Source organism: Anser anser, assembly GCF_964211835.1.
Source record: "Anser anser genome assembly, contig: HAP1_SCAFFOLD_269, whole genome shotgun sequence".
Taxonomy (NCBI): Eukaryota; Metazoa; Chordata; class Aves; order Anseriformes; family Anatidae; genus Anser; species Anser anser.
The window spans coordinates 26,101-52,475 of NW_028153923.1; the positions used below are offsets into that span (position 1 = coordinate 26,101).

The 26,375-nt window shown below is 55.4% G+C and overlaps 3 protein-coding genes across 3 annotated transcripts; all 3 read right to left on the reverse strand.

Annotated features, from left to right (window-relative positions):
- Window positions 1-90: 90 nt before the first annotated feature.
- LOC310891147 (protocadherin alpha-3-like) lies at window positions 91-12,006 on the reverse strand. Its single transcript, XM_083853435.1, has one exon. The coding sequence runs from the start codon at window positions 4,605-4,607 to the stop codon at window positions 2,103-2,105; it is 2,505 nt and encodes an 834-aa protein (XP_083709561.1). The 5' UTR covers window positions 4,608-12,006; the 3' UTR covers window positions 91-2,102.
- A 170-nt stretch (window positions 12,007-12,176) lies between these two features.
- LOC310891146 (protocadherin alpha-2-like) lies at window positions 12,177-20,940 on the reverse strand. The gene has a single exon (XM_083853434.1). It carries the CDS (start codon window positions 14,816-14,818, stop codon window positions 12,311-12,313), a length of 2,508 nt encoding a protein of 835 aa, XP_083709560.1. The 5' UTR covers window positions 14,819-20,940; the 3' UTR covers window positions 12,177-12,310.
- A 236-nt stretch (window positions 20,941-21,176) lies between these two features.
- On the reverse strand, window positions 21,177-23,950 carry LOC310891145 (protocadherin alpha-2-like). Its single transcript, XM_083853433.1, has one exon. The coding sequence runs from the start codon at window positions 23,821-23,823 to the stop codon at window positions 21,316-21,318; it is 2,508 nt and encodes an 835-aa protein (XP_083709559.1). The 5' UTR covers window positions 23,824-23,950; the 3' UTR covers window positions 21,177-21,315.
- Window positions 23,951-26,375: the final 2,425 nt, after the last annotated feature.

Below are 26,375 nucleotides of genomic sequence, written 5' to 3' on the forward strand. Positions count from 1 at the left end.
AGAAAGCTGGACCGATGGACAACGTTTACAGCAGCTTCTGATGGAGCCGCCACTCCTCATGCTCAGGAACACAGGAGTCAAAAGGCCATCTGCCAGACTGCTGCAAAGCCAGGCCCATGGTACAGAACAGTGAGATGAACAAAAACCAAGTGGGCAAACAAACAGAAAACTCTGCACAGAAACTGGGTAATTCTGTTTTCCTCCATGGAACACATCTCTGAGCAAGGCAACGACATCTCAACACCAACAGATGTAGGAACTAAGACCGCCTGCTGGAACCACACAGACCAAGAAGATTTGAAACGTTACCCTTCCAAAACAACCTGCATGCAATGCATTCATCAGAAAGCTTTCCAGTGCTAGCTTTACTGAATAGGATTAGAGGCAACAGGGAAAGCCTGAACTGCCTTTTCTCCTTTCATGGTAACTTCACTGTGAGAACCAAAGTGGAGCTGCTTACACAACGGACAAAGAAAACCCTCAAGTCCCAGTCGTCACCTTGCATCATGTCGCCTTCACAGGAGAATCAGGCAACAGGACGAAAGACTTTGGGGCATGAAACCACATCTGATATCAGCACACTCTGACCTCCGTAGCCCCAAAGGAAGTGAGTAGTGCCTGCTGAACTCTCACAGGCAGACAACTCTTCATGTCTTGAGCTCCTTCAGCCATCTCATCTCATCTCATCTTCTCCCAGCAGCAGGAGCAATGCTCTGCGCACTCCAGTCCTTTCAAAGCCCCTCTCTGGGGCACAGACATCAAGGGGCATAGAAAAAAAAAGTCCACACTGGTATGGCTTGCAAACAGCAGAGATCTGAAAATGGCAAGGTTATGGATCACATCAGGAAATGGCCAAGTCCCATTTAGTGCCATTGCCACATTCACCTCCACCTGATTACACACCTTCTCCTCTCACCCCAAAGGCTCACTCCACCATTCACAGACCCTTCCCATCAATAACAGCTCCAAAACCTGCAAAACCATGCCAATGGATTCCTACACATGGGGTCTGGCAGATTCTTTGAAAGAAAACAGAACAGTGTGTGACATGCCACTTCCCTGACCAGTAACACCACTCCACAGTCAGAAAAGCCCAAAGGCCCAAGTGTCACCTTCAGCATCTATTCTTGAGTGAACAATTAAAACACAGGAAGACAGAGGTCTCAAAAAAAACAACAGCAAACTGCAGAACAACAACAGCACACTCTGCATTCAGAGTCTTAAAAGGCAGTGAATACTGTCTGGTGGGATTTCACCACCAGACTGACTCCTCATGGCCTGCAGTCCTTCAGCAATCTTGTGCAGAAATGCTACACACCAGTAAACAACAGCATTTATGGAACCCATGTCATGATAGCTCCAATAAACATCCGCATTAATTGTATTCTCTTTGAGAAAAAGCTCAGATACTTAACAGTTAGCATAAGTAAGATGTTCCAAACCAGGAGCTGAGGAGAGCTTGGAGACGCAAACACAGAGATGCAAATGGTAAACTAACACCATCAGCTGATTAAAGACAATAGCCAGAATAGGACAAGGCATACATGGCCGCAACTAGAAGTCGAACAGGCACCAATGGTGCTCAGCTGCCACACATCCCATTTCAAACCATGGGTGAGAAGGAGCAAGACACCAATATCACTGTGTCATCAGCATCAGATAGATCTACTTTCCAGCATCATGCATGCAGAGAAGATTTCACAGCTAACCCCTCCACCACCACATCTTGACCAAAAGCATGAAGAAAACATTCATCGGCAAGTCTTCAGGTACTCTAGCTACACCAGAGGAAGGGCCCTGTCCCGGCAGCAGGAGGGGGGATCCGAGTACAGCAGCCCTTGGCAGGACTCGCGCTGGGGCACAGACCCAGGCCACATGCAGCTTGAGCACCTGACGAACACCGAGCGGCCACGGGCCCGGGAGCTGCGCCCAGCTGCCAAACCCGCTTCGAGGGGGCAGGAGGAAGCGGGGGTGGGGTGGGGAGGTCGGGGGGAGGACGGAAACGGGGACCTAGAAGGTAAGGGAGAGGAAGAGGGCAAGATTAAAGAGCGAGGACACGGGCAATGAAGAAGGAAAAGATGAGGGAGAGAAAAAGGGCAGGATTAAGGGGCGAGAGGAGGGCGAGTGGCACTGACCGTGTCCAGGAGAGCGGGCGGCTCCTGCGGCGGCTCCTTCGGCGCGGGGCCGGGCGGCGGCGGGCAGTTGGGGCTGAAAACCATCAGGTCGCTCTTGCCCGCGCCGTCCGCCACGCACAGGCTCCGGCTCTGGCGCTGCGAGTACGACCAGCTGCCCACCTCGCTGGCGCACACCAGCGTCGCCGGCCCGGGCCCCGCCAGCACGGCCGCCCGCGGCGCCCAGCGCGACGCCCCGTACAGCACCACCGCCAGCAGGAACAGGCTCGACACCGCGCAGATGGCCACCACCAGCCACACGTTCGTCGCCGACGCCGCCGCCGCCGCCGCCGCGCCGCCCTCCGCGCCCGCCGCCGGCCGCAGCCCCGCCCCCGCCGACACCGCCCCCGCCGCCGCCAGCGCCGCCTCGGCGCCCTCCACCAGCGACACGCTCAGCGTGGCCGTGGCCGAGCGCGACGGCTCCCCGTGGTCCCGCACCACGATCAGCAGCCTCTGCCGCGGGCCGTCCGCCTCCTCCAGCGCCCGCGCCGTGCTCACCTCGCCGCTGTACAGCCCCACGCGGAACGGGCCCTTGCCCCGCGGCTCCCACAGCTCGTAGCGCAGCCACGCGTTGTAGCCCGAGTCCGCGTCCACCGCGCGGATCTTCGCCACCACCTGCCCCGCCGGCGCCCCCCACGCCGCCCACGCCCACAGCGACCCCGCCGCCGCCGCCGCCGCCGCCGCCTCGCCCGCAGCCCAGGGCCCCGGCCCGCCGCCGGCAGGCGGGAGCAGCGCCGGCGCGTTGTCGTTCTCGTCCACCACGAAGAGCTGCACCGTGGCGTTGCCGCACAGCGGCGGCTCGCCCGCGTCCACCGCCCGCACCTCGAACTGCAGCACCTGCAGCTCCTCGTAGTCCAGGGGCTGCAGCGCCCACAGCCGCCCGCTCTCCGCGTCCACCGACACGTAGCTCGACGCCGGACGCCACCCCGGCCCCGACCCCGACCCCGACCCCGCGCCCGCGCCGCCCTCCGCCACCGAGTAGCTCACGCGCCCGTTGCCCGCCTCGTCCGGGTCCCGCGCCCACAGCCGCGCCAGCTCCGCGCCCGCCGCGTTGTTCTCCCGCGCCAGCACCGTGTACACGGCCTGCGCGAACGCCGGCGCGTTGTCGTTCACGTCCGACACCGGCACCCGCAGCCCGCGGCTGGCGCGCAGCGGCGGCGCCCCGCCGTCCTCCGCCCGCACCTCCACCTCGTACTCCGACACCCGCTCCCGGTCCAGCGCCTCCCGCAGCACCAGCGAGTACGAGCCCGCGAACGTCGCCACCAGCCCGAACGGCGACGGCGGCCACACCGCGCACCGCACCCGCCCGTTCGCCCCCGAGTCCCGGTCCGACACGCTCAGCAGCGCCACCACCGTCCCCACCGACGCGTCCTCGGCCACCGGCACCGACAGCGACGTCACCCACACCTCGGGCGCGTTGTCGTTCACGTCCAGCACCTCCAGCATCACGCTGCAGTGCCCTGATAAAGGCGGAACGCCCTTGTCTCTCGCCGCGATTTGTAACTCGTATAAGCGCACTTCTTCAAAGTCCAGGGGGCCCCGCAGACGGATCTCCCCCGTCTGCGGATCAATGCTGAAGACATCTCTCTTGGCAGCAGGAACTGAACTGACGATGCTGAAGGAAAATTCGTGATTAATTCCCTCGTCCGGGTCTGTGGCACCCACGTGCGCCACGAGAGTCCCCTCGGCCGCGTTCTCCGGCAGCCGCACTTTATACACCGACTGGTTGAACTGGGGCGCGTTGTCGTTCGCATCCAGCACCGACACCACCAGCTGCACCGTGCCCGTCAGCGACGGCCTGCCCCCGTCACTCGCCGTCAGCACCAGACGGTGCTCGGCCAGAGACTCGCGGTCCAGACCTTTCGTCAGCACCAGGAACAGCGACTTCATATTTTCATCTGAAGATTTCACGTCCAGGGCGAAGTGCTCGCTGGGGCTGAGGGTATAGGAGAGCTGCGCGTTGGCTCCGATATCCGCATCCGACGCGCCCTCCAGCGGAAAGCGGGACCCCGGCAGCGACAGTTCCGCGATGCTGAGGTTTTTGGTGGCGGCGGGGAAGAGCGGGGCATTGTCGTTGATGTCGGTGACCTCCACCTCCACGTGGAAGACGCGCAGCGGCCGCTCCAGCAGCACCTCCAGGCGCAGGGCGCAGGGCGCGCTCTTCCCGCACAGCTCCTCCCGGTCCAGCCGCGAGCTCACCACCAGCGCCCCGCTCGCCCCGCTCACCTCCACGCTCGCCCGCCGGCCCTGCGCCACCAGCCGCAGCCGCCGCGCCTCCGCCTCGCCCGCCTCCAGGCCCAGGTCCTGCGCCAGCCGACCCACCACCGTGCCGCCCTTGGCTTCCTCCGGCACCGAGTAGCGCACCTGCCCGCCGCCCAGCGCCCAGGCCGCCTGCAGCACCAGCACCCGCACCACGGCCCGCACGCACACCGCCATGGCCGCCGCCGCCGCCCGCGCCCCGCACGGCTCCCGCCGCCGCCGCCGCCGCTCTCCTGCCCGCCCCGCGCCGCTCCCCCCGCGCGCACAGCCGCCCTTCCCGCCGCCCCGGGGCGGAGCCGCCCTCCCGCCGCTCCCGCGCCGTTCCTGAGCCTGCAGCGACACCGTGTGCTCCGCCGCCTCACTCGCGCCCGCCGCCGCCAGCACGGCAGCGACACCGCCCCCGCCTCGCGGGACGCCCCCGGCACTCGCGGGACGCCCCCGGCACTCGCGGGACACACCACGGCGACGGCGCCGCCACCGAGCCCAGCACAGGCCGAGACAGCAGCGCTAACGAGGGGGCAACAGCCCCGCAGCGCTGCGCTCCAGACGCCGCTCCCCGCACACCGACCGGCTCCCAGCCCTGCACGCACCACGCCGACGGACGCTCCTCCTTGGTTCTTTGCTTGCTTGCTTCCTTTCTCATCTCTCTTCTTCTTCGCTTCTCCATTCTCTGTCTTGCTTGCTTGCCTGCTTGCTTCTTGCTTGCATGCATTCTTCTGGGCATCTTCCTTCTTTCTCTTCTTTCCATCTTTCTGCTCCATCTTTCATTTCGGTACCTTGTTTCGTTTTTCCTTCTTTCCTTGCCTCCTTCTATTCATCTTCTCCTCTGTCCTTTATATGTTTCTCTATTCCTTCCTTCATTCTTTTAGGTTCTTCCTTTTTTCCTTCCATTCGTCCCTCCATTTATGTCTGCCTCTTCCTCTCCTCCTTCCTTTCTGTTGCCCTTTTGCTTCTTTGCTTTTTGCTTGCATGTTCTCTTTTCTTCCTTCCTTTCCTTCCTTCCTTCCTTTCATCCACTCCTTCTCTTCATTTGCTTCCTTGTTTTCATGCTTCCTTCCTTCTTGCTTATTTGATCTGTTCTTTTATATTCTCTTCCTTTTGTTACCACTCTATTTCCTCTGTCCTTCTTCTCTCCGTTTTTCAATTTCTGCATTAGAAAAAGTTTTTTACCTGTCTGCCTTCATTTCTTGCTCACTTCTATACTTCCCTTGTTGTCAGTTATTTGTTCCTTTTTTTCCTACTTTTTTCTTTCTTTTCAAGGTCTTCTTCCTTTCTTCTCTCCCATATGTCTTTCTCGTAGCCTCCGATCATTGCCTGCATATTCTGCCTCTTCGTCACTCCTTTCTTCATTTATTTCCCTCCACTGACCAAATCTTTTCTAAGTAACTACTCAACTCTCATCATCGAGCATGGATATGCCCTTAGTCAAGACCTCTCCTTCCTCTCCCTCACCACCTTCAATTGAGCCACGTGCAGCACTCACAAGAATGAAGTCCCCTTGGCAATTACTCTTCCAGTGATCTCACTCTCCACCTCTCCACGGGCCACGGCACTCAGAGCCACTGTGCAGGTATTGCACCTCAATTTCTGTGTTAGAAAAACTTTTATTTTTTTTACCTGTCTGCCTTCATTTCTTGCTCGCTTCTATACTTTCCTTCTTGTTAGTTATTTGTTCCTTTTTCTTCTACCTTTTTTTTCCTTCTTTACAAGGTCTTCTTTTTTTCCTCCTCCCATGTGTCTTTCTCTTAGCCTCCAATCATTACCCGGATATTCTGCCTCTTCATCTATTTCCCTCCATTGACCAAATCTTTTCTAAAGTAACTACACTACTCTCATCATCCAGCATAGATATGCCCTTAGGTAAGACCTCTCCTTCCTTGCCCTCACCACCTTCAATCGAGCCACGTGCAGCACTCACAAGGATGAAGTCCCCTTGGCGATTACTCTTCCAGTGATCTCACTCTCCACCTCTCCACGGGCCGTGGCACTCAGAGCCACTGCGCGGGCATTACACCTCGCAAAGCCTTCAGCAACACAAACCTGCTCTCACTTCTAACCCTGCACTGTGGCTTCATGCTCATCAATGAGGATTTGCTATAGGGAAAGAACACAGCATGAGAATCACATGGCAAAGGATACCTCTGCTTGATCGATACAGAATGAAGCACCCTTGCAAAAAGAGCACCAGCACCAGCATACCAGGACATCAGTGCAAACAGGCTCAAAGAGTCCACAGAGCTCAGGAGAGTCTTTCATTTGACAACTCAAACCCATAACACCCTAGCACACAAATCTTCCAAGAAGGGGGAAAAGCACGTGATACCCTCAGCTCTATTAACTCCCACACACCTCAAGGAAGACGCATTTCTTGAGGATCACATGCCAACCACACACCAAATGTTGAGCTCTTGCTTTGCTTTTCAGGCACACATCCACTGCCAGAACATACCAGCAGCAAGAACCTCAGGACCCAGGGAAATTACTCCCAGTGAAAACATCTCATCCATAAGCCACCCATCACACAACCCAGCAATTCTGGGAAGGTAACACCTCTGCTTTTCCATTAAAAAAAAAAAAGAAAAAAAAAAGAAAAAAAAAAGAAAAAAAAAGAAGACCCTCAACCATGAACACATCCCCCCCAGAGAAACACAGTAGGGTCCCTCCTCTACATGTCTTTGCTGTTCCCTGCTCACACTGAGCTGGGAAGCAAAAGGAGAGGAACGAGATCAGGCAACGGGGCTCTGTTGCTCCAAACCTAAAGACATTACCCAGGCTACATACTATCCATCCAACATAAACATATTGCAGTTAAATAGCAAAAAGCCATCATTGCTCTCTTGAACACATCTTCTCAGAGTACAAGTCACCTACCTGTAGGATCAGTGCTTGCTTGTTTAGAAAAAGAAGGACTTCCATGACAGGAGAACGGCTTGTAAAGGGCAATTTCTATAAAAGTTATTATAGATTTCTTGGGAAACTGGATGGAAAGATTTCCTTCAGATGTGGGACAGCTTTGAAATCATTGGACACCACACACTGCTACCATACGCACGTTCACGATTTGCAATGAGCCAAGCTACAAGACATGCACCATCTCCACCAACACCAACTATGCAAGTGTACCGTCTGGGGGGAAGTGCACAAAGATTACACCCACCCCGTCACGTCTCCTTAGAAATTTCCTGCATTTTTGATTACAGGCAGACACCAGGGTAAGGGACTGTTGCCAGTGGGAGGAACTGCTCTGCCCATTGGTACCCACACACTCACCAGAAGGCTCCAAGCCTACTGGCATTCCCCAGGCAATGTTCAGTCCATCCAACATAAAGGGAATACAACTGAACAGCAAATAAACATACACCTGTCTCTCAAACACATAGTCTTTGGGTATAAATGGTTTACCTGCAGCATTACTTGTAGATTGTTCATGTCAGAAGTGGTTTAAAAAGGACATTCTCATTTAAAGTTATCAGTGATTTCTAGGGAAACTGGACAGAACAAAAATCATCAAGCTTTGCAAAAGCTCCCCAATCATGGGAGAGTGCACTGTGCTCCCTGCCACACAGCTATCACTTGGGAAGCAAGAGGCAGACCTGAAAGCCAATGACATTGTCTCAAGGACAACCTCCGCTCTGAACAGTGCAAAGAACAGCACCCACACTCACAGCCAACTGCCCAAGTGTCTGCTCTCTGGCAGCAGCCACAACTCAGCAGACTACATCTCATCCACCGTTACCAACAGATTTCCAATATGAGAGAAGAAAAACAGCAGAGTGGAACATTTTCATTACAGGAGAGAAGACAACAGAAGGATCTCAATCCACTTCACTGAAACACAAGCTTTGCCCACAGCGTGAATACAAACAGCACTTCTTGCTGTCCCTCTCAAGCATACAATCAAAGGGAAGATTGCGGTGAGGTTTTGACAACTCAGGCAGAATCATCAATAGTGGGAAAAGCTCCTGCCCGAGCAACAACACTCGAGCTTCAGACAGACATGATTAAAGGCACCTATGGCAGATGTCTTCACAAGCAGGAACACCACAAGAACAACAGGGAGTGAGGACATTCAGAACTTGACTTTACAGGACCCTGCAGAAGTTCATCATTCTTCACGCGTGGCCCTGTTGTCCCCAGTCACTTGCTGGAATGCCTCCACAGGTCTCATCCTACATAAACCATGCTGCAGTTTCTCTCAATTTACTTGAGCTTCCTCTACATGCAGGAAGGGGATCCCCAGGGAAAATATCAGGCAAAAAAAAAATCAGGCAAAGCCTCCAAACACGCAGAACAAGGAAGCCATGTGGCATCATGAATAACACACTGCCTCGTATGCTCTAGCTGAATTTCTGGGAATTCTGAGAGGCTCCTGGCCAAGGACCACACTGTGCCCGGCCTCTTCTCCACACTGTCCTCTGGTATATCCTACCCTGCACCCTGGAAAATCGGATCTCCAGCTCAGTAAACATTCACCATTTTTTGATCAATGCCAGACATTGTCTTCATACATGGGAAGAAGATTTGACAGCCTATCCACAACTAGGTTTAAAGCTAAAAACAAGAAACATCATAAGGGGATTAATATAAGGGCCAGAAATTTTGTTAGAAATGTTTCAAGTGCAATCTGAATACCTGCAGGACTATCACCACCAGATCCACCCCTCACCTCTTGCACTCCTTCAGCGGTCTCAGGGAGAAATGCTGCACACCAGGAAGAAACAGCATTTGTGGAGCCCATGTCATGACAGCTCTAAACACAGTCGGTATTGATTTTATTCTGACAGAGAAAAACTCAAATACTGAACAGCTAGCCTCAGTATGAAGTTCCAAAAGTGGGAGCTGAGGAGGTCTTCAATGCATGCCAAGATATATGCGACAGTTAGAAAAATATCATAAGGGGGTGACACACAAGAAGTCCATAAAACAAACAGCAATGCAATGCAAGAAGAATTACTAGAACAAATACCAAAGGTGCTCGCGTATCTCATGTTCCATTACCAGCTGTGTGTGTGAAGAAGGAAAACTCCAACATCGCTGTCTCATGACCATCAGACAACCCACCAGCTGCACCCAGCTGTAAGGAACATTAGCTGGGCACAAGGAAAGTACCACACCTTCACAAGACAAGGCCCTCTGCAACCTCATCTAACTCAACTTCAGCCCTTCACACAAGGACAACACATCCTTGCAACTACGGAACTCACCCACTCCACCTCCTGGTCCACTTCTCTGCAATGCCTGAAGTTTTTCCTTCTCACTCAGCACATCCCGGAAGAGAGAGAGGGATTCAAAACTAATGCAGGGGTTATTCTCAGAAGGCATAAATCTCAAATGACATTCTGGACATTTCAACACCACATAATATTTTGAAGTTACAGAAGACCTGAAATCTTGGAGCCTGGAAAAGGGTCTTGCCCAGGAACACTCTGGGACCATTCTGCCCCACGATTTGCTTTAGGCACCCTTGATTCCCCATTCTGGGATGCGTGTTTTCAACAGAAGTAGACATCTCTCCATCATGTGTTATGGCATTCAATGCAGACTGTTGATTTCCTTTTCCCTTAAGCAGTCTGACTTCCCCCAAAGGTTCTGGTTCACATCAGGAAACAGCCAACTGCCACTCAGTGTCATTGTCACATTCACTTCCACCAGATGACACACCTTCCCTTCCCACCCCAAGGCTCACTCCAGCTTTCACAGACCTTTTCCATCAATGACAGCTCTGAAAACTGCAAAACCATGCCAATGGTTCCATACGCACAGTGTCTTGTAGATTACCTGGAAGAACATCAAAACAGGCCAGTGTGCGACATGCCACATGACCAACTCTCTTTTGAACAGTGATGTCATGACAATACTAACATCAGTAGGCTTTAATTTCATTCTGTGAGACCACAACCCAGATGGTGACAAGCGGAGAGCTGTTATTTCCAATAGCAACAGTATAGAAGGATATGGCACCTTCTCATGCAAAGTCGACTTCATGATTTTATGAGGTGTTGGCTGCTGATGACGCACATGTTGAAAGTATGTCAAAACAGGACACTGTAAGTCAAAACATTTCTCTGACCAGGAACTTAAGGCCACAACCAGGTGAAGATGACAGCACAACTGTTTCACTTGCGTGCCTGGAACGCATTTCTGAGCAATTAGGTACACTCATAAACATCAGACTGAAGAGAGAGAAAGAGAGAAAGAGAGAAAGAGAGAAAGAGAGAAAGGGAGAAAGGGAGAAAGGGAGAAAGGGAGAAAGGGAGGAAGAGAGGAAGGGAAGAAGGGAGGAGGGGAGGAAGGGAGGAAGGAAGAGAGGAAGAGAGGAAGAGAGGAATGAAGGAAGAGGCAGGCAGGCAGGCAGGCAGGCAGGCAGGCAGGCAGAAAGAAAGAAAGAAAGGAAGGAAGGAAGGAAGGAAGAAAACTTCATTATGAACGTTTCAAGTGCTAACAGAATGCCAAAGAACACTGACTGCTGGACTACCACCACTGGACCCACCCCTCACCTCTAGCACTCCTTCAAAACTGCTCTCCCCATTGGTACCAAAACGCTCACAAAAAGGCTCCGAACCTGCAGGCATTATCCAGGCAATGTTCAGTCCATCCAAAATAACAGAAGCACAACTAAACAGCAAGCAAACATACATTTGTCTTTCAAACACATATTTTTTGCATGTGAAAGCCTTACCTGCAGTGTCAGTCATTGATGGCTCAGGAAAACAACTGGATTTTTAGCAGGAGAATTGGTTTAAAAGGGGCATTCTCATTTAAAGTTATCAGTGATTTCTAAGGAAGCTGGACAGAACAAGCTTTGCAAAATCTCCCCAAACATGGGAGAGTGGCGGTGCTCCCTGCAACACAGCTATCACACGGGAAGTGAGAGGGAGACCTGAAAGCCACTGAAAGACAATCTCTCAAGGACAACCTCAGCTATCATAAGGGGTTTACACATGTTAAGTCCATAAAACAAACAGCAATGCAATGCAAGAAGAACAACTAGAACAAACACCAAAGATGCTCGCCTATCTCATGTTCCATTACAAGACCTGTGTGAGAAGGAGGAAGACTCCCAACAATGCTGTCTTATGACCATCACACAACCCACCAGCTGCACCCAGCTGTAATGAACATGAGCTGGCACAGGGAAAGTACCACACCACATTTACTAGCACTCTCCGGAAACAAGAGAGGCCGGTCACTGCAGAATGCATATAACTGGCACAGTCAGATCTTCTCAAGATGTCTCAAACAAAACAACTTGCCTGATGCAGAAAGACAGTTCTCTGTTGCTCTGTTCCTGAATGCACGCAATGCATTCATCAGAAAGCTTTCAAGTGCTAGCTGTATAGAATAGGATTAGAGGCAACAGGGAAAGCCTGAACTGCCTTTTCTCCTTTCATGGTAACTCCACTGTGAGAACCAAAGTGAAGAAGTTTACATCCTGGACAGAGAAAACCCTCAAGTCCCAGTTGTCACCTTGCATCAAGTCACCTTCACAGAAGAAACAGGCAACAGGAGGAAAGACTTTCAGGCATGAAACCACACCTAATATCAGCAACTTCTGTCCTCCACAGCCCCAAAAGGAAGTGAATAGTGCCTGCTGAACTATCACAGGCAGACAACTATTCAAGGGCCCTGTCCCAAAAGCAACAGCGGGGCTCCGAGCACAACAGCCCTTGGCAGAACCCGCACTGGGGCACAGACTCTGCCCACAGCGCTGTCAGCAATCGCAGCTCGAGCACCTGATGAGCACCGAGCGGCCGCGGGCCCGGGGGCTTTGCTCGGCTCCCAAAACCGCTTCCGAGCGGGCAAGAGTGGAGAAGGCAAAGGAGACGAAGAAGGCGAGAAAAAAATGTAAAGGGAGAGTAAGAAAGAAGAAGAGGAAAAGATTAAGGGTCGAGAGGAGGGCGAGTGGCACTGACCGTGTCCAGGAGAGCGGGCGGCTCCTGCGGCGGCTCCTTCGGCGCGGGGCCGGGCGGCGGCGGGCAGTTGGGGCTGAAAACCATCAGGTCGCTCTTGCCCGCGCCGTCCGCCACGCACAGGCTCCGGCTCTGGCGCTGCGAGTACGACCAGCTGCCCACCTCGCTGGCGCACACCAGCGTCGCCGGCCCGGGCCCCGCCAGCACGGCCGCCCGCGGCGCCCAGCGCGACGCCCCGTACAGCACCACCGCCAGCAGGAACAGGCTCGACACCGCGCAGATGGCCACCACCAGCCACACGTTCGTCGCCGACGCCGCCGCCGCCGCCGCCGCGCCGCCCTCCGCGCCCGCCGCCGGCCGCAGCCCCGCCCCCGCCGACACCGCCCCCGCCGCCGCCAGCGCCGCCTCGGCGCCCTCCACCAGCGACACGCTCAGCGTGGCCGTGGCCGAGCGCGACGGCTCCCCGTGGTCCCGCACCACGATCAGCAGCCTCTGCCGCGGGCCGTCCGCCTCCTCCAGCGCCCGCGCCGTGCTCACCTCGCCGCTGTACAGCCCCACGCGGAACGGGCCCTTGCCCCGCGGCTCCCACAGCTCGTAGCGCAGCCACGCGTTGTAGCCCGAGTCCGCGTCCACCGCGCGGATCTTCGCCACCACCTGCCCCGCCGGCGCCCCCCACGCCGCCCACGCCCACAGCGACCCCGCCGCCGCCGCCGCCGCCGACGACGCCTCGCCCGCAGCCCAGGGCCCCGGCCCGCCGCCGGCAGGCGGGAGCAGCGCCGGCGCGTTGTCGTTCTCGTCCACCACGAAGAGCTGCACCGTGGCGTTGCCGCACAGCGGCGGCTCGCCCGCGTCCACCGCCCGCACCTCGAACTGCAGCACCTGCAGCTCCTCGTAGTCCAGGGGCTGCAGCGCCCACAGCCGCCCGCTCTCCGCGTCCACCGACACGTAGCTCGACGCCGGACGCCACCCCGACCCCGACCCCGACCCCGACCCCGCGCCCGCGCCGCCCTCCGCCACCGAGTAGCTCACGCGCCCGTTGCCCGCCTCGTCCGGGTCCCGCGCCCACAGCCGCGCCAGCTCCGCGCCCGCCGCGTTGTTCTCCCGCGCCAGCACCGTGTACACGGCCTGCGCGAACGCCGGCGCGTTGTCGTTCACGTCCGACACCGGCACCCGCAGCCCGCGGCTGGCGCGCAGCGGCGGCGCCCCGCCGTCCTCCGCCCGCACCTCCACCTCGTACTCCGACACCCGCTCCCGGTCCAGCGCCTCCCGCAGCACCAGCGAGTACGAGCCCGCGAACGTCGCCACCAGCCCGAACGGCGACGGCGGCCACACCGCGCACCGCACCCGCCCGTTCGCCCCCGAGTCCCGGTCCGACACGCTCAGCAGCGCCACCACCGTCCCCACCGACGCGTCCTCGGCCACCGGCACCGACAGCGACGTCACCCACACCTCGGGCGCGTTGTCGTTCACGTCCAACACCTCCACCACCACCTTGCAGTGCCCCAACAACGGGGGCGTCCCCTTGTCTTGCGCCTTCACGTGTAGCTCGTATAAAGGCACTGTCTCAAAATCTAGTGGTCCCGTCAGTCGGATTTCACCGCTCTTTGCATCAATGCGGAAAATGTCGGAGGCAGATGATGGATTAGAGTTACCAATCTTGTATGTCAGTTCCCGATTCATTCCCTCGTCCGGGTCGCTGGCGCCCACCCGCGCCACCAATGTCCCTTCTGAGGCATCTTCAGACAAACGCGCGTTGTACACCGACTGGTTGAACTGGGGCGCGTTGTCGTTCACATCCAGCACCAACACCACCAGCTCCACCGTGCCCGTCAGCGACGGCCTGCCCCCGTCACTCGCCGTCAGCAACAGACGGTGCTCGGCCAGCGACTCGCGGTCCAGAGATTTCCTTAATACAAGAAAAAGGGATTTACTGCGTAAGTCACTATTTTCTTCCTCTATTCCGAAGTGCTCGCTGGGGCTGAGGGTATAGGAGAGCTGCGCGTTGGCTCCGATATCCGCATCTGACGCGCCCTCCAGCGGGAAACGGGAACCGGGAGGCGAGTTTTCCGATAAACTGAGGTTTACCAGAGCGGCGGGGAAGAGCGGGGCATTGTCGTTGATGTCGGTGACCTCCACCTCCACGTGGAAGACGCGCAGCGGCCGCTCCAGCAGCACCTCCAGGCGCAGGGCGCAGGGCGCGCTCTTCCCGCACAGCTCCTCCCGGTCCAGCCGCGAGCTCACCACCAGCGCCCCGCTCGCCCCGCTCACCTCCACGCTCGCCCGCCGGCCCTGCGCCACCAGCCGCAGCCGCCGCGCCTCCGCCTCGCCCGCCTCCAGGCCCAGGTCCTGCGCCAGCCGACCCACCACCGTGCCGCCCTTGGCTTCCTCCGGCACCGAGTAGCGCACCTGCCCGCCGCCCAGCGCCCAGGCCGCCTGCAGCACCAGCACCCGCACCACGGCCCGCACGCACACCGCCATGGCCGCCGCCGCCGCCCGCGCCCCGCACGGCTCCCGCCGCCGCCGCCGCCGCTCTCCTGCCCGCCCCGCGCCGCTCCCCCCGCGCGCACAGCCGCCCTTCCCGCCGCCCCGGGGCGGAGCCGCCCTCCCGCCGCTCCCGCGCCGTTCCTGAGCCTGCAGCGACACCGTGTGCTCCGCCGCCTCACTCGCGCCCGCCGCCGCCAGCACGGCAGCGACACCGCCCCCGCCTCGCGGGACGCCCCCGGCACTCGCGGGACGCCCCCGGCACTCGCGGGACACACCACGGCGACGGCGCCGCCACCGAGCCCAGCACAGGCCGAGACAGCAGCGCTAACGAGGGGGCAACAGCCCCGCAGCGCTGCGCTCCAGACGCCGCTCCCCGCACACCGACCGGCTCCCAGCCCTGCACGCACCACGCCGACGGACGCTCCTCCTTGCTTGCTTGCTTCCTTCCTTTCTTTCTCGTCTCTCTCCTCCTTTCCTTCTCCTCCATTCTCTGCCTTGCTTGCTTTCCAGCTTGCTTTCTTACTTGCCTACATTCTTCTGGACGTCTACTTTCATTCTTTCTCTTCTTTCACTTCTTTCCTCCTTCCATCTTTGCTTCTTTGCTTCCTGCCCTTCCATTTCCTAAATTTCCCTCTTTTCCTAAATTTCCTATATTTTCTAAATATTCCTAATTTTCCTAAATTTACTTTTCACTTCTTTCATTCCTTCCTTTCCTTCCTTCCCTGGCGCTTTTCTCCTTTGTTTCTCTTCCATTCTCTTTCTTGCTTGGTTCTTGCTTGCTTCTTCCTTGCTTCTTGCTTGCTTGCATTCTTCTTGATGTCTTCTTTCTTTCTTTCTTTCTTTCCTTCCTTCCTTCCTTCCTTCCTTCCTTCATCTTTCTCTTAGATTTCTTCATTTGTTCTCTACCTGTCTTCCTGTTTCTTGTTTTGTCCTTTCAGCGCCTTCTTTCCTTTTCTTTTATTTCTTTCATACTTTTAGTTCCTTCTTACCTTTTCTCTTACTACTTTGATTCATCATACATGTTTCTTCATGTTTCCTTTCTTTCCTTCACTCCTTCTATCCATCTGCTTCTCTTCCTCTGCTCTTTACTATTCCTGATCTTCTTCCTCCTCTTCTTTTTTTTTCCTCCTTTATCACAATGCTTTTCAAATGCCTGCACCACTCTTCCAATCAAGCTCAGACATGCTCTGAGGCAAGAACTCTTCTTCCTCGTCGTCACCGCCTTCCATTCTGCTCTGTACAGCATCCCTTAGCACTCAGGAGGACCATGTCCCCCCAGGAATTTCTCTGATGAGCCACTGCACACCAGAGGACGTGGATGCCCACTACAAACAGTCTCCAAGACCTCCATACAGCTCAGGTGAGTCTTTCACTCACTTTCACAAACTGCAACCTTTCATGACTGTCCTGCTGCCTGCTCACACCGAGGTGGGAAGCAACAGGAAAGGAACAAGATCAGGCAGCAGGGCTCTGCTGCTCCAAAACTACAGCCATTACCCAGGATACATTCCCTCCACCCAACAAGAACATATTACAGTTATTAGCAAAAATTGTGCATTGCTCTCTTGAACACATCTTATTTGGGCAGGAGCCACTTACCTGTAGGATCAGTGCTTGCTTGTTTAGAAAAAGAAGCATTTCCATGACAGGAGAATTGCTTATAAAGAACAATTTCAATGAAAGTTTTCAGAGATTTCTGGGGAAGCTGGATAGAAAAATTTCCTTCAGATGTGGGACACCTCTGAAATCAGTGGACACCACGCACTGCTCCCATACACTCATTCACTTTTTGGAATGAGCCCTGCTAGAAGAAACCCACCATCTCCACCAACACCAGCTATGCTAGTACAAAGACTGGGAGGAAGGCAAGTGCACAAAGATTACACCTACACCATCATGTCTCCTCAGAAATTTCCTCTATTTCTGACACCAGGCAGAGACCAGGGGAAGGAACTGTTGCCACTGGGAGAAACTGCTCTCCCCATTGGCGTCCACATATTACCCAGAAGGCTCCAAACCTACAGGCATTCCCCAGGCAATGTTCAGTCCATCCAACATAAAGGGAACACAACTAAACAGCAAAAAATACATACACCTGTCTCTCAAACACATACTTTTCGCATATGAACAACTTACCAGCAGCATCAGCGGTTGCATGCTCAGAAAAAGTAACAGATTCATGGATGGATAATTGGTTTCAAAGAGAAATTTTCATTTAAAATCTTCCGTGATTTCTAGGGAAGCTGGGCTGAAGAGAAATCATCAAGATTAGCAAAAGCTCCCCAGTCACGGGAGAGTGTGATGTACTCCCTGACACACAGCTATCACACAGGAAGCCATCATACCGGAGAAAAAAAAAAAAAAAAAAAAAGGCTCCCATTCCAGCTCATTGAAACACAAGATTTGCCAACAGCGTAAACATGGAGAGCACTTCTTCCCCTCCTCCCCACTTCTTGGCAAAGGCCACACTCTGGCTTCCACCCAGCATCTCCATTTCCCACAAAAAAAGGTTCTTTTCCTACACAACACCATCCTGTCCATTGCAAAATGCTCACTCCTTCTCCGTGCCGTTCACAAAATCACTGCCACAACACCTGAACAATGTTCCACCCCACAGACAGCATCCAGCTCCAAACCCACCTCTGAGCATCACCCTCTGCAGAACCTCGCCTTCTCCCACCACCGCCAGGCTCTTCCCCCTGCACAAATGGCACTCTCAAGGCTTTGCACTGGCTCTGCAATCTCAGAGTGAAATGGAGAAAGCCGGACCGATGGACAACGTTTACAGCAGCTTCTGATGGAGCAGCCACTCCTCATGCTCAGGAACACAGGAGTCAAAGGCCATCTGCCAGACTGCTGCAAATCCAGGACCATGGTACAGAACAGTGAGATGAACGAAAACCAAGTGGCCAAACAAAAACAAAACTCCACACATAACCTGGGGAGGCCCTGGAATACCAGCCCAGAGAGTGATGCAAATAGTCTTCCTTGGAGACAGACATAACTTGACAGGGTGAAGCCCTGATCAGCTTCATCGAAATGCAGTGTTCATCCTGCTCTCAGCAAGGGAACCACGGATGTCCACGTGTCACCTTCAACACAAGCTACCTTAAGGTCCCCAGCATTCACTTCCACTGCAAAAAGGGAGGTCATCCCAGGAAAACATCAGCTTCCAACAAGTTGCCAGCAAACACAAGATCGCCCTGCTCAAGATCACCAGATCACCATAGGAACATCAGGAATGGCCCAGTCCTACTCAGCGCCACTGACATGTTCACCTCCAGCAGATACCACACTTGCTCGCCACACCCCAAGGCTGACTCCAACTCTTGCAGAACCTTCCCATCAATGAAAGCACCACAAAGAAACATACAAACAGAATCACATAGACACTGTCTCCAGCACACTCTGCAGCTGACCCTTCCAGTTTTCTGTGCTTCATTAATCTCAGATGCAAACATTACAGGGGGATGAGCAACACGATTTCTAAAGGTGATGGTGTGACAGCCCAAAAGGCAAAAGGTGCTCATTTCATTTTGTGAAAGAACACCCCAGATGTTGACAAGCAAAGCACTCTTATGGATAACATCAACTCTATTCATGCATGTGTTACATCTTCCAATGAAACATTCTGGGGATTTTGAAGGGGCTGGCTGTGAATGCCAATGTTGAAAGCACATGAAATCAGGACACCGTATGTCAAACCATCTCTCTGGTCAGGAACAAAAGGCCACAATCAGGCAAAGATGAGAGTACAGTTGTTTCATGTGCCTCAATGGAATGCATTTCTGAGTAATGTCTCAACATCACAACACCAGCAGCTCTACAGTCTCAGGCATCCTTCTGGAACCACACATGGCAAGAAGATTTCACAAGGTCTCCAAACAAAAAAAACAACAACCAACCAACCAAAGACATTTTCCTTAGAAAGGTTTCAAGGGCACACTGAATGACAAAGAATAGTGCCTGCAGGATCACCATCACCACCCTTCATGTCTGGAACTCCTTCAGCAATCTCAGGTGTAAATGCTGCACAACAAAAAGAAACAGCATTTGTGGAGCTCATGTCATGACAGCTCGAAGCAAAATCGGTATTGGTTTTATTCTGTCAGAGAAAACCTCAGATACTGAACAACTAGCCTCAGTAAGATGTTCCAAACCAGGAGCTGAGGACCTCTTGGATGCACGCCAACAGAGATGTGAAAATTAAAAAAGAAAAAAAATAATAATACGGGGATTACACATAAGGGGATTGTAAGTCCATAAAACCAACAGCAGTAGAATACAAGAAGAACGAGTTGAACAAACACCAAAGGTACTCCCCTATCTCATGTTCCATTACCAGCTCTCTGTGTGAAGGAGCAAGACTCCAACATTGCTGTATCGTGAGCATCAGACACCCCACCAACTGCATCCAGCTGTAATGAACATGAGCTGGGCACAAGGAAACAATCACACCACATTTACCAGCACTCCAAGGACACAAGCGAGGCCGGTCACCGCAGAATGCATACAACTGGCACAGTCAGATCCTCTGAAGTCATCCACAAACAGAACACCCTGACTGATGCACAAAACCAGATTCTTTCTTGCCCTGACCTCTGGCTGTGCTCTTCTACCTCTGTATTGCAAAGCACACCAGTGGCATACTCATAAAGGGAAAAAGTATAACATGGTTTCAGATGCATCTTCCCCTTTACAAACTACTTTCTGGTGGTAAAGAGAGTGAAAAAGTCGGTATATTTTCAAAGAGCATAAAAAGAGATGGGGGACACAAGCATGGCTTGCAGAGAGCGGAGACATGGTGATCACAAGCAACTGCAACTCTACACAGAATCCATGCAACAGCAGCATAGGGAGGGAGTCAAAATACCTTCCCCTGACATATTCTGACCCGCACAAGACATGCCCTCTGCAACCTCATCTAACGCAACTCCAGCCCTCCACACGAGGACAACACATCCCTGCCTCAAGGGAAATCACCCACTCCACTTCCTGGTCCACTTCTCTGCGATGCCTGAAGCTTTTCCTTCTCATCCAACATGTCCCAGAGGAGAAAGAGAAATTCACAACTAATGAAAGGCAATATACACACTAGGCGTATACCTCAAATGACATGCAGACCATTTCAACACCACATACTGTCTCAAGTTAAGGAAGACCTTCAAATCCTGTCTCTTGGAGTCTACGAAAGGGTCTTCCACAGCAACACTCTTGGACGATTCTTCCTTAGGCTTTGCTTTAGACACCCATGATCCACCATTCTGGGACGTGTGTTCTTAACACAAGTACGCATCTCTCCATCCTGTGTTATGACATGCAATGCAGACTTGATTTCCTTTTCAAGTTCATGGTTCACATCAGGAAATTACCAGGTCCCATTCACTGCCATTGCCACATTCATCTCTACCTGATTACATTTTTTCCCTTCCCACCCCCATGGATCACTTCAGATTTCACAGACCCTTCCCATCAATCACAGCTACAAAAATGCAAAATATTCCAATGATACCAAATGCACAATGTCTCGCAGACTCTTTGTAATAACGTCTAAGCAGGGCTGTGTGTGACATGCCACTTCCCTGACAAGGAATACAAATCCACAGTCAGAAAAGCCTAAAGACCTAAGTGTCACCTTCGTCATTGCTTCTTGACAGGACAATCAAAACACACAAAGACAAAGTTCTCAACAAGAACAAAAACAATATACAAAAAATCGACACCAGCAGGCTCGGCATTCAGCTACTTAAATGGCTTTCAATAGTGCCTGCTGCACAGTCACCACCACATCGACTCTTCCTGGCCTGCAGTCCTTCAACATTCTCGAGCAGAAATGCTTCAAACCAGTAACCAACAGGACTTGCAGAGACCATGTTGTGACAGATCTAATGAAAATAGGCACTGATTTCATTCTCTATGAGAAAAACTCAGATACTGAACAGCTAGCCTCAATAAGATGTTCGAAAGCAGGAGATGAGATCTTGGAGACACAAATACAGAGATGCCAATGCCATCATCAGCTGATTACAGACATTAGCACAGTAATAGGACCAGGCATACATGGCCACAACTAGAACAAGTTGAACAGACACCAACGGTGCTCACCTGCACCATGTCCCTTTGTAACAGTGTGTGAGAAGGAAAGACATCAATATTCAGATACCATAGGTATCAGACATAACGCATGAAGAGATGACTTCACAGCTGACCCTGTACAGCACAAGTGGTTTCTAGAAGGGCCCTGTCCTGGCAGCAGGAGCGGGGCTCTGAGCACAACAACCCTTGGCAGGACCCGCGCTGGGGCACAGACCCAGACCACAGCGCTGTCGGAACTCGCAGCTCGAGCACCTGACGAGCACCGAGCGGCCGCGGGCCTGGGGGTTGCGCCCGGCTGCCACAACCCCCTCGAGGGGGCAGGCGGGAGCAGGAACGAGGAAGGAGCAGAAGAGAGCGAGGAAAAGATTTTAAAGGGCAAGGAAAAGGGAGAAAGATTAAAGGGCAAGAGGAGGGCGAGTGGCACTGACCGTGTCCAGGAGAGCGGGCGGCTCCTGCGGCGGCTCCTTCGGCGCGGGGCCGGGCGGCGGCGGGCAGTTGGGGCTGAAAACCATCAGGTCGCTCTTGCCCGCGCCGTCCGCCACGCACAGGCTCCGGCTCTGGCGCTGCGAGTACGACCAGCTGCCCACCTCGCTGGCGCACACCAGCGTCGCCGGCCCGGGCCCCGCCAGCACGGCCGCCCGCGGCGCCCAGCGCGACGCCCCGTACAGCACCACCGCCAGCAGGAACAGGCTCGACACCGCGCAGATGGCCACCACCAGCCACACGTTCGTCGCCGCCGCCGCCGCCGCCGCCGCCGCGCCGCCCTCCGCGCCCGCCGCCGGCCGCAGCCCCGCCCCCGCCGACACCGCCCCCGCCGCCGCCAGCGCCGCCTCGGCGCCCTCCACCAGCGACACGCTCAGCGTGGCCGTGGCCGAGCGCGACGGCTCCCCGTGGTCCCGCACCACGATCAGCAGCCTCTGCCGCGGGCCGTCCGCCTCCTCCAGCGCCCGCGCCGTGCTCACCTCGCCGCTGTACAGCCCCACGCGGAACGGGCCCTTGCCCCGCGGCTCCCACAGCTCGTAGCGCAGCCACGCGTTGTAGCCCGAGTCCGCGTCCACCGCGCGGATCTTCGCCACCACCTGCCCCGCCGGCGCCCCCCACGCCGCCCACGCCCACAGCGACCCCGCCGCCGCCGACGACGACGACGCCTCGCCCGCAGCCCAGGGCCCCGGCCCGCCGCCGGCAGGCGGGAGCAGCGCCGGCGCGTTGTCGTTCTCGTCCACCACGAAGAGCTGCACCGTGGCGTTGCCGCACAGCGGCGGCTCGCCCGCGTCCACCGCCCGCACCTCGAACTGCAGCACCTGCAGCTCCTCGTAGTCCAGGGGCTGCAGCGCCCACAGCCGCCCGCTCTCCGCGTCCACCGACACGTAGCTCGACGCCGGACGCCACCCCGACCCCGACCCCGACCCCGACCCCGCGCCCGCGCCGCCCTCCGCCACCGAGTAGCTCACGCGCCCGTTGCCCGCCTCGTCCGGGTCCCGCGCCCACAGCCGCGCCAGCTCCGCGCCCGCCGCGTTGTTCTCCCGCGCCAGCACCGTGTACACGGCCTGCGCGAACGCCGGCGCGTTGTCGTTCACGTCCGACACCGGCACCCGCAGCCCGCGGCTGGCGCGCAGCGGCGGCGCCCCGCCGTCCTCCGCCCGCACCTCCACCTCGTACTCCGACACCCGCTCCCGGTCCAGCGCCTCCCGCAGCACCAGCGAGTACGAGCCCGCGAACGTCGCCACCAGCCCGAACGGCGACGGCGGCCACACCGCGCACCGCACCCGCCCGTTCGCCCCCGAGTCCCGGTCCGACACGCTCAGCAGCGCCACCACCGTCCCCACCGACGCGTCCTCGGCCACCGGCACCGACAGCGACGTCACCCACACCTCGGGCGCGTTGTCGTTCACGTCCAACACCTCCAGCTCCACGCTGCAGTGTCCTGATAACGAGGGCGTCCCCTTGTCTCTCGCCTCAATGCGAAAGTCAAACACACTGACTTCTTCGAAGTCCAGGGGACCGACGAGTCGGATCTCGCCGGTGTGCGCATTAACGGAAATGAGATCTCTTCCACTCAGGGGAATAAAGTTGCTCGCGCTGTAGGTTACTTCACTGTTACTTCCCTCGTCCGGGTCCGTGGCACACACGCGCGCCAACAGTGTCCCCTCCTCTGCGTTCTCCAGCACCTGCACTTTATACACCGACTGGTTGAACTGGGGTGCGTTGTCGTTCGCATCCAGCACCGACACCACCAGCTCCACCGTGCCCGTCAGCGACGGCCTGCCCCCATCTCTCGCCGTCAGCAACAGACGGTGCTCGGCCAACGACTCCCTGTCCAAAGATTTCTTTAATACAAGATAAGGAATGATATTCCGTTCATTCTCTTTTTGTAATTCCAGAGCGAAGTGCTCGCTGGGGCTGAGGGTATAGGAGAGCTGCGCGTTGGCTCCGATATCCGCATCCGACGCGCCCTCCAGCGGAAAGCGGGACCCCGGCATGGTATTTAATTCCGGGATGCTGAGGTTTTTGGTGGCGGCGGGGAAGAGCGGGGCATTGTCGTTGATGTCGGTGACCTCCACCTCCACGTGGAAGACGCGCAGCGGCCGCTCCAGCAGCACCTCCAGGCGCAGGGCGCAGGGCGCGCTCTTCCCGCACAGCTCCTCCCGGTCCAGCCGCGAGCTCACCACCAGCGCCCCGCTCGCCCCGCTCACCTCCACGCTCGCCCGCCGGCCCTGCGCCACCAGCCGCAGCCGCCGCGCCTCCGCCTCGCCCGCCTCCAGGCCCAGGTCCTGCGCCAGCCGACCCACCACCGTGCCGCCCTTGGCTTCCTCCGGCACCGAGTAGCGCACCTGCCCGCCGCCCAGCGCCCAGGCCGCCTGCAGCACCAGCACCCGCACCACGGCCCGCACGCACACCGCCATGGCCGCCGCCGCCGCCCGCGCCCCGCACGGCTCCCGCCGCCGCCGCCGCCGCTCTCCTGCCCGCCCCGCGCCGCTCCCCCCGCGCGCACAGCCGCCCTTCCCGCCGCCCCGGGGCGGAGCCGCCCTCCCGCCGCTCCCGCGCCGTTCCTGAGCCTGCAGCGACACCGTGTGCTCCGCCGCCTCACTCGCGCCCGCCGCCGCCAGCACGGCAGCGACACCGCCCCCGCCTCGCGGGACGCCCCCGGCACTCGCGGGACGCCCCCGGCACTCGCGGGACGCCCCCGGCACTCGCGGGACACACCACGCCGACGGCGCCGCCACCGAGCCCAGCACAGGCCGAGACAGCAGCGCTAACGAGGGGGCAACAGCCCCGCAGCGCTGCGCTCCAGACGACGCTCCCCGCACACCGACCGGCTCCCAGCCCTACACGCACCACGCCGACGTACGCTCCTCTTCCTCACTTGCTTGTTTTTCCTGTCTTTCTCCTACTTTGCTTCTACTCCATTCTCTTTCTTGCTTCCTTTCTTGCTTCCCTAGTTTCTTCTGAACGTCTTCTTGCCTTCCTTCACTACTAACCAACTTTCGTTTCTTTCCTCCTTCTGTCTTTGCTTCTTTGCTTCCTTCCTTTCCGTATTTTCCTAAATTTCCTTCCTTTCATTTCTTTCTTGCTTCCTTTCCTTCCTTCCCTGGCTCTTCCCTCCTTTGTTTCTCTTCCACTCTCTGTCTTGCTTGCTTCTTGCTTGCCTGCATTCTTCTCGACTTCTTTCTTCTCTCTTTCTTTCTCTCAGATTATTTCTTCATTTGTTCTCTACCTCTCTTCCAGTTCCTTCTTTCATTCTTTCAGTTCCTTATTTCCTTTTCTCTTACTTATTTCATTCATCCTACAGTTTCTTCATGCTTCCTTCCTTTCCTTCACTCCTTCTATACATCTGCTTCTCCTCCTCTTCTCTTTACTTTTCCTTTTCTTCTACCTCCTCTTCATTTTTTTCCTCCTTTATCAAAATGCTTTCCAAATGCCTGCACCTCTCTTCCAAGCTAGCTCAGACATGCTCTGAGGCAAAACCTCTTCTTCCTCTTCCTTGCCACCTTCCATTCTGCTCTGTACAGCTTCCCTTAGCACTCATGAGGACCATGTCTCCCCAGGAATTTCTCTGATGAGCCACCGCACACCAGACGACCTGGATGCCCACTTCAAACAGGCTCCAAGACCTCCATATAGCTCAGGTGAGTCTTTCACTCATTTTTTTTAACAGAAAAAAATACATACATCTGTCTCTCAAACATTTTTTTTTTTTTGCATATGAACAACTTACGGGCAGCATCAGTGGTTGCTTGCTCAGAAAAATGAATAGATTCATGCATGGATGTTGTGGTTTAACCCGGCTGGCAGCTAAACACCACACAGCCGTTCGCTCACCCTCCCCCCTCCCTCTCTGGGATGGGGGAGAGAAACGGGAAAGTGAAGCCGGTGAGTTGAGATAAAGACAGTTTATTAAGACAGGAATATAATAATAACAATAATAATAATAATAGTGATAATGATAATGGTATTAATAATAATAATGTGTAAGAAAACAAGTGATGCACAATGCAATTGCTCACCACCCGCTGACCGATGCCCAGCCTATCCCCGAGCAGCCGACCCCCCACCCCGGCCAGCCACCCCTATATATTGTTTAGCATGACGTCAGATGGTATGGAATACCCCTTTGGCCAGTTTGGGTCAGCTGTCCTGGGTCTGTCCCCTCCCAGCTCCTGCTGCACCCCCAGCCTGCCCGCTGGCAGGACAGAGCGAGAAGCCAAAAAGTCCTTGGCCTGGTGTAAACGCTGCTCTGCAACAATTAAAACATCAGCATGTTATCAGCGCTCTTCTCATCCTAATCCAAAACATAGCACCCTACCAGCTACTATGAGGGAAAATTAACTCTGTCCTAACTGGAACCAGGACAATGGAGAACTGGTTTAAAAGGGAAATTCTCATTTAAAGTCTTCAGTGATTTCTAGGGAAGCTGGACTGAACAGAAATCATCGAGCTTAGCAAAAGCTCCTCAGTCATGGGAGAGTGTGAGGTGCTCCATGACACAGCTATCAAACAGGAAGCTGTCACGCAGGAGAGAAGAAAACCAAAGGATCCCATTCCCCTTCATCGAAACACAACCTTTTCCAACATCATAAACACAGACAGCACTTCTTTCCCTTCTCCACACTTCTTGGCCAATGCCACACTCTGGTTGCAACCACTTCCCACACACAAGGCTCATTTCCTGCTCAGTAACACCCTCCCCACAATCGAATGCCCACCACTTCTCTGCGCTGCTCACAAAATCACTGCCACAACACCTGAACAATGTTCCACCCCACCGACACAATCCAGCTCCAAACCCACCTCTGAGCATCACCCTCTGCAGAGCCTCGTCTTCTCCCACAATTGCCAGGCTCTTCCCCAATTCACAAACGGCACTCGCAAGGTTATGCACTGGCTCTGCAGTCTCGGTGTTAAACAGAGAAAGCTGGACCGATGGAAAATGTTTACAGCAGCTCCTGGTGGAGCC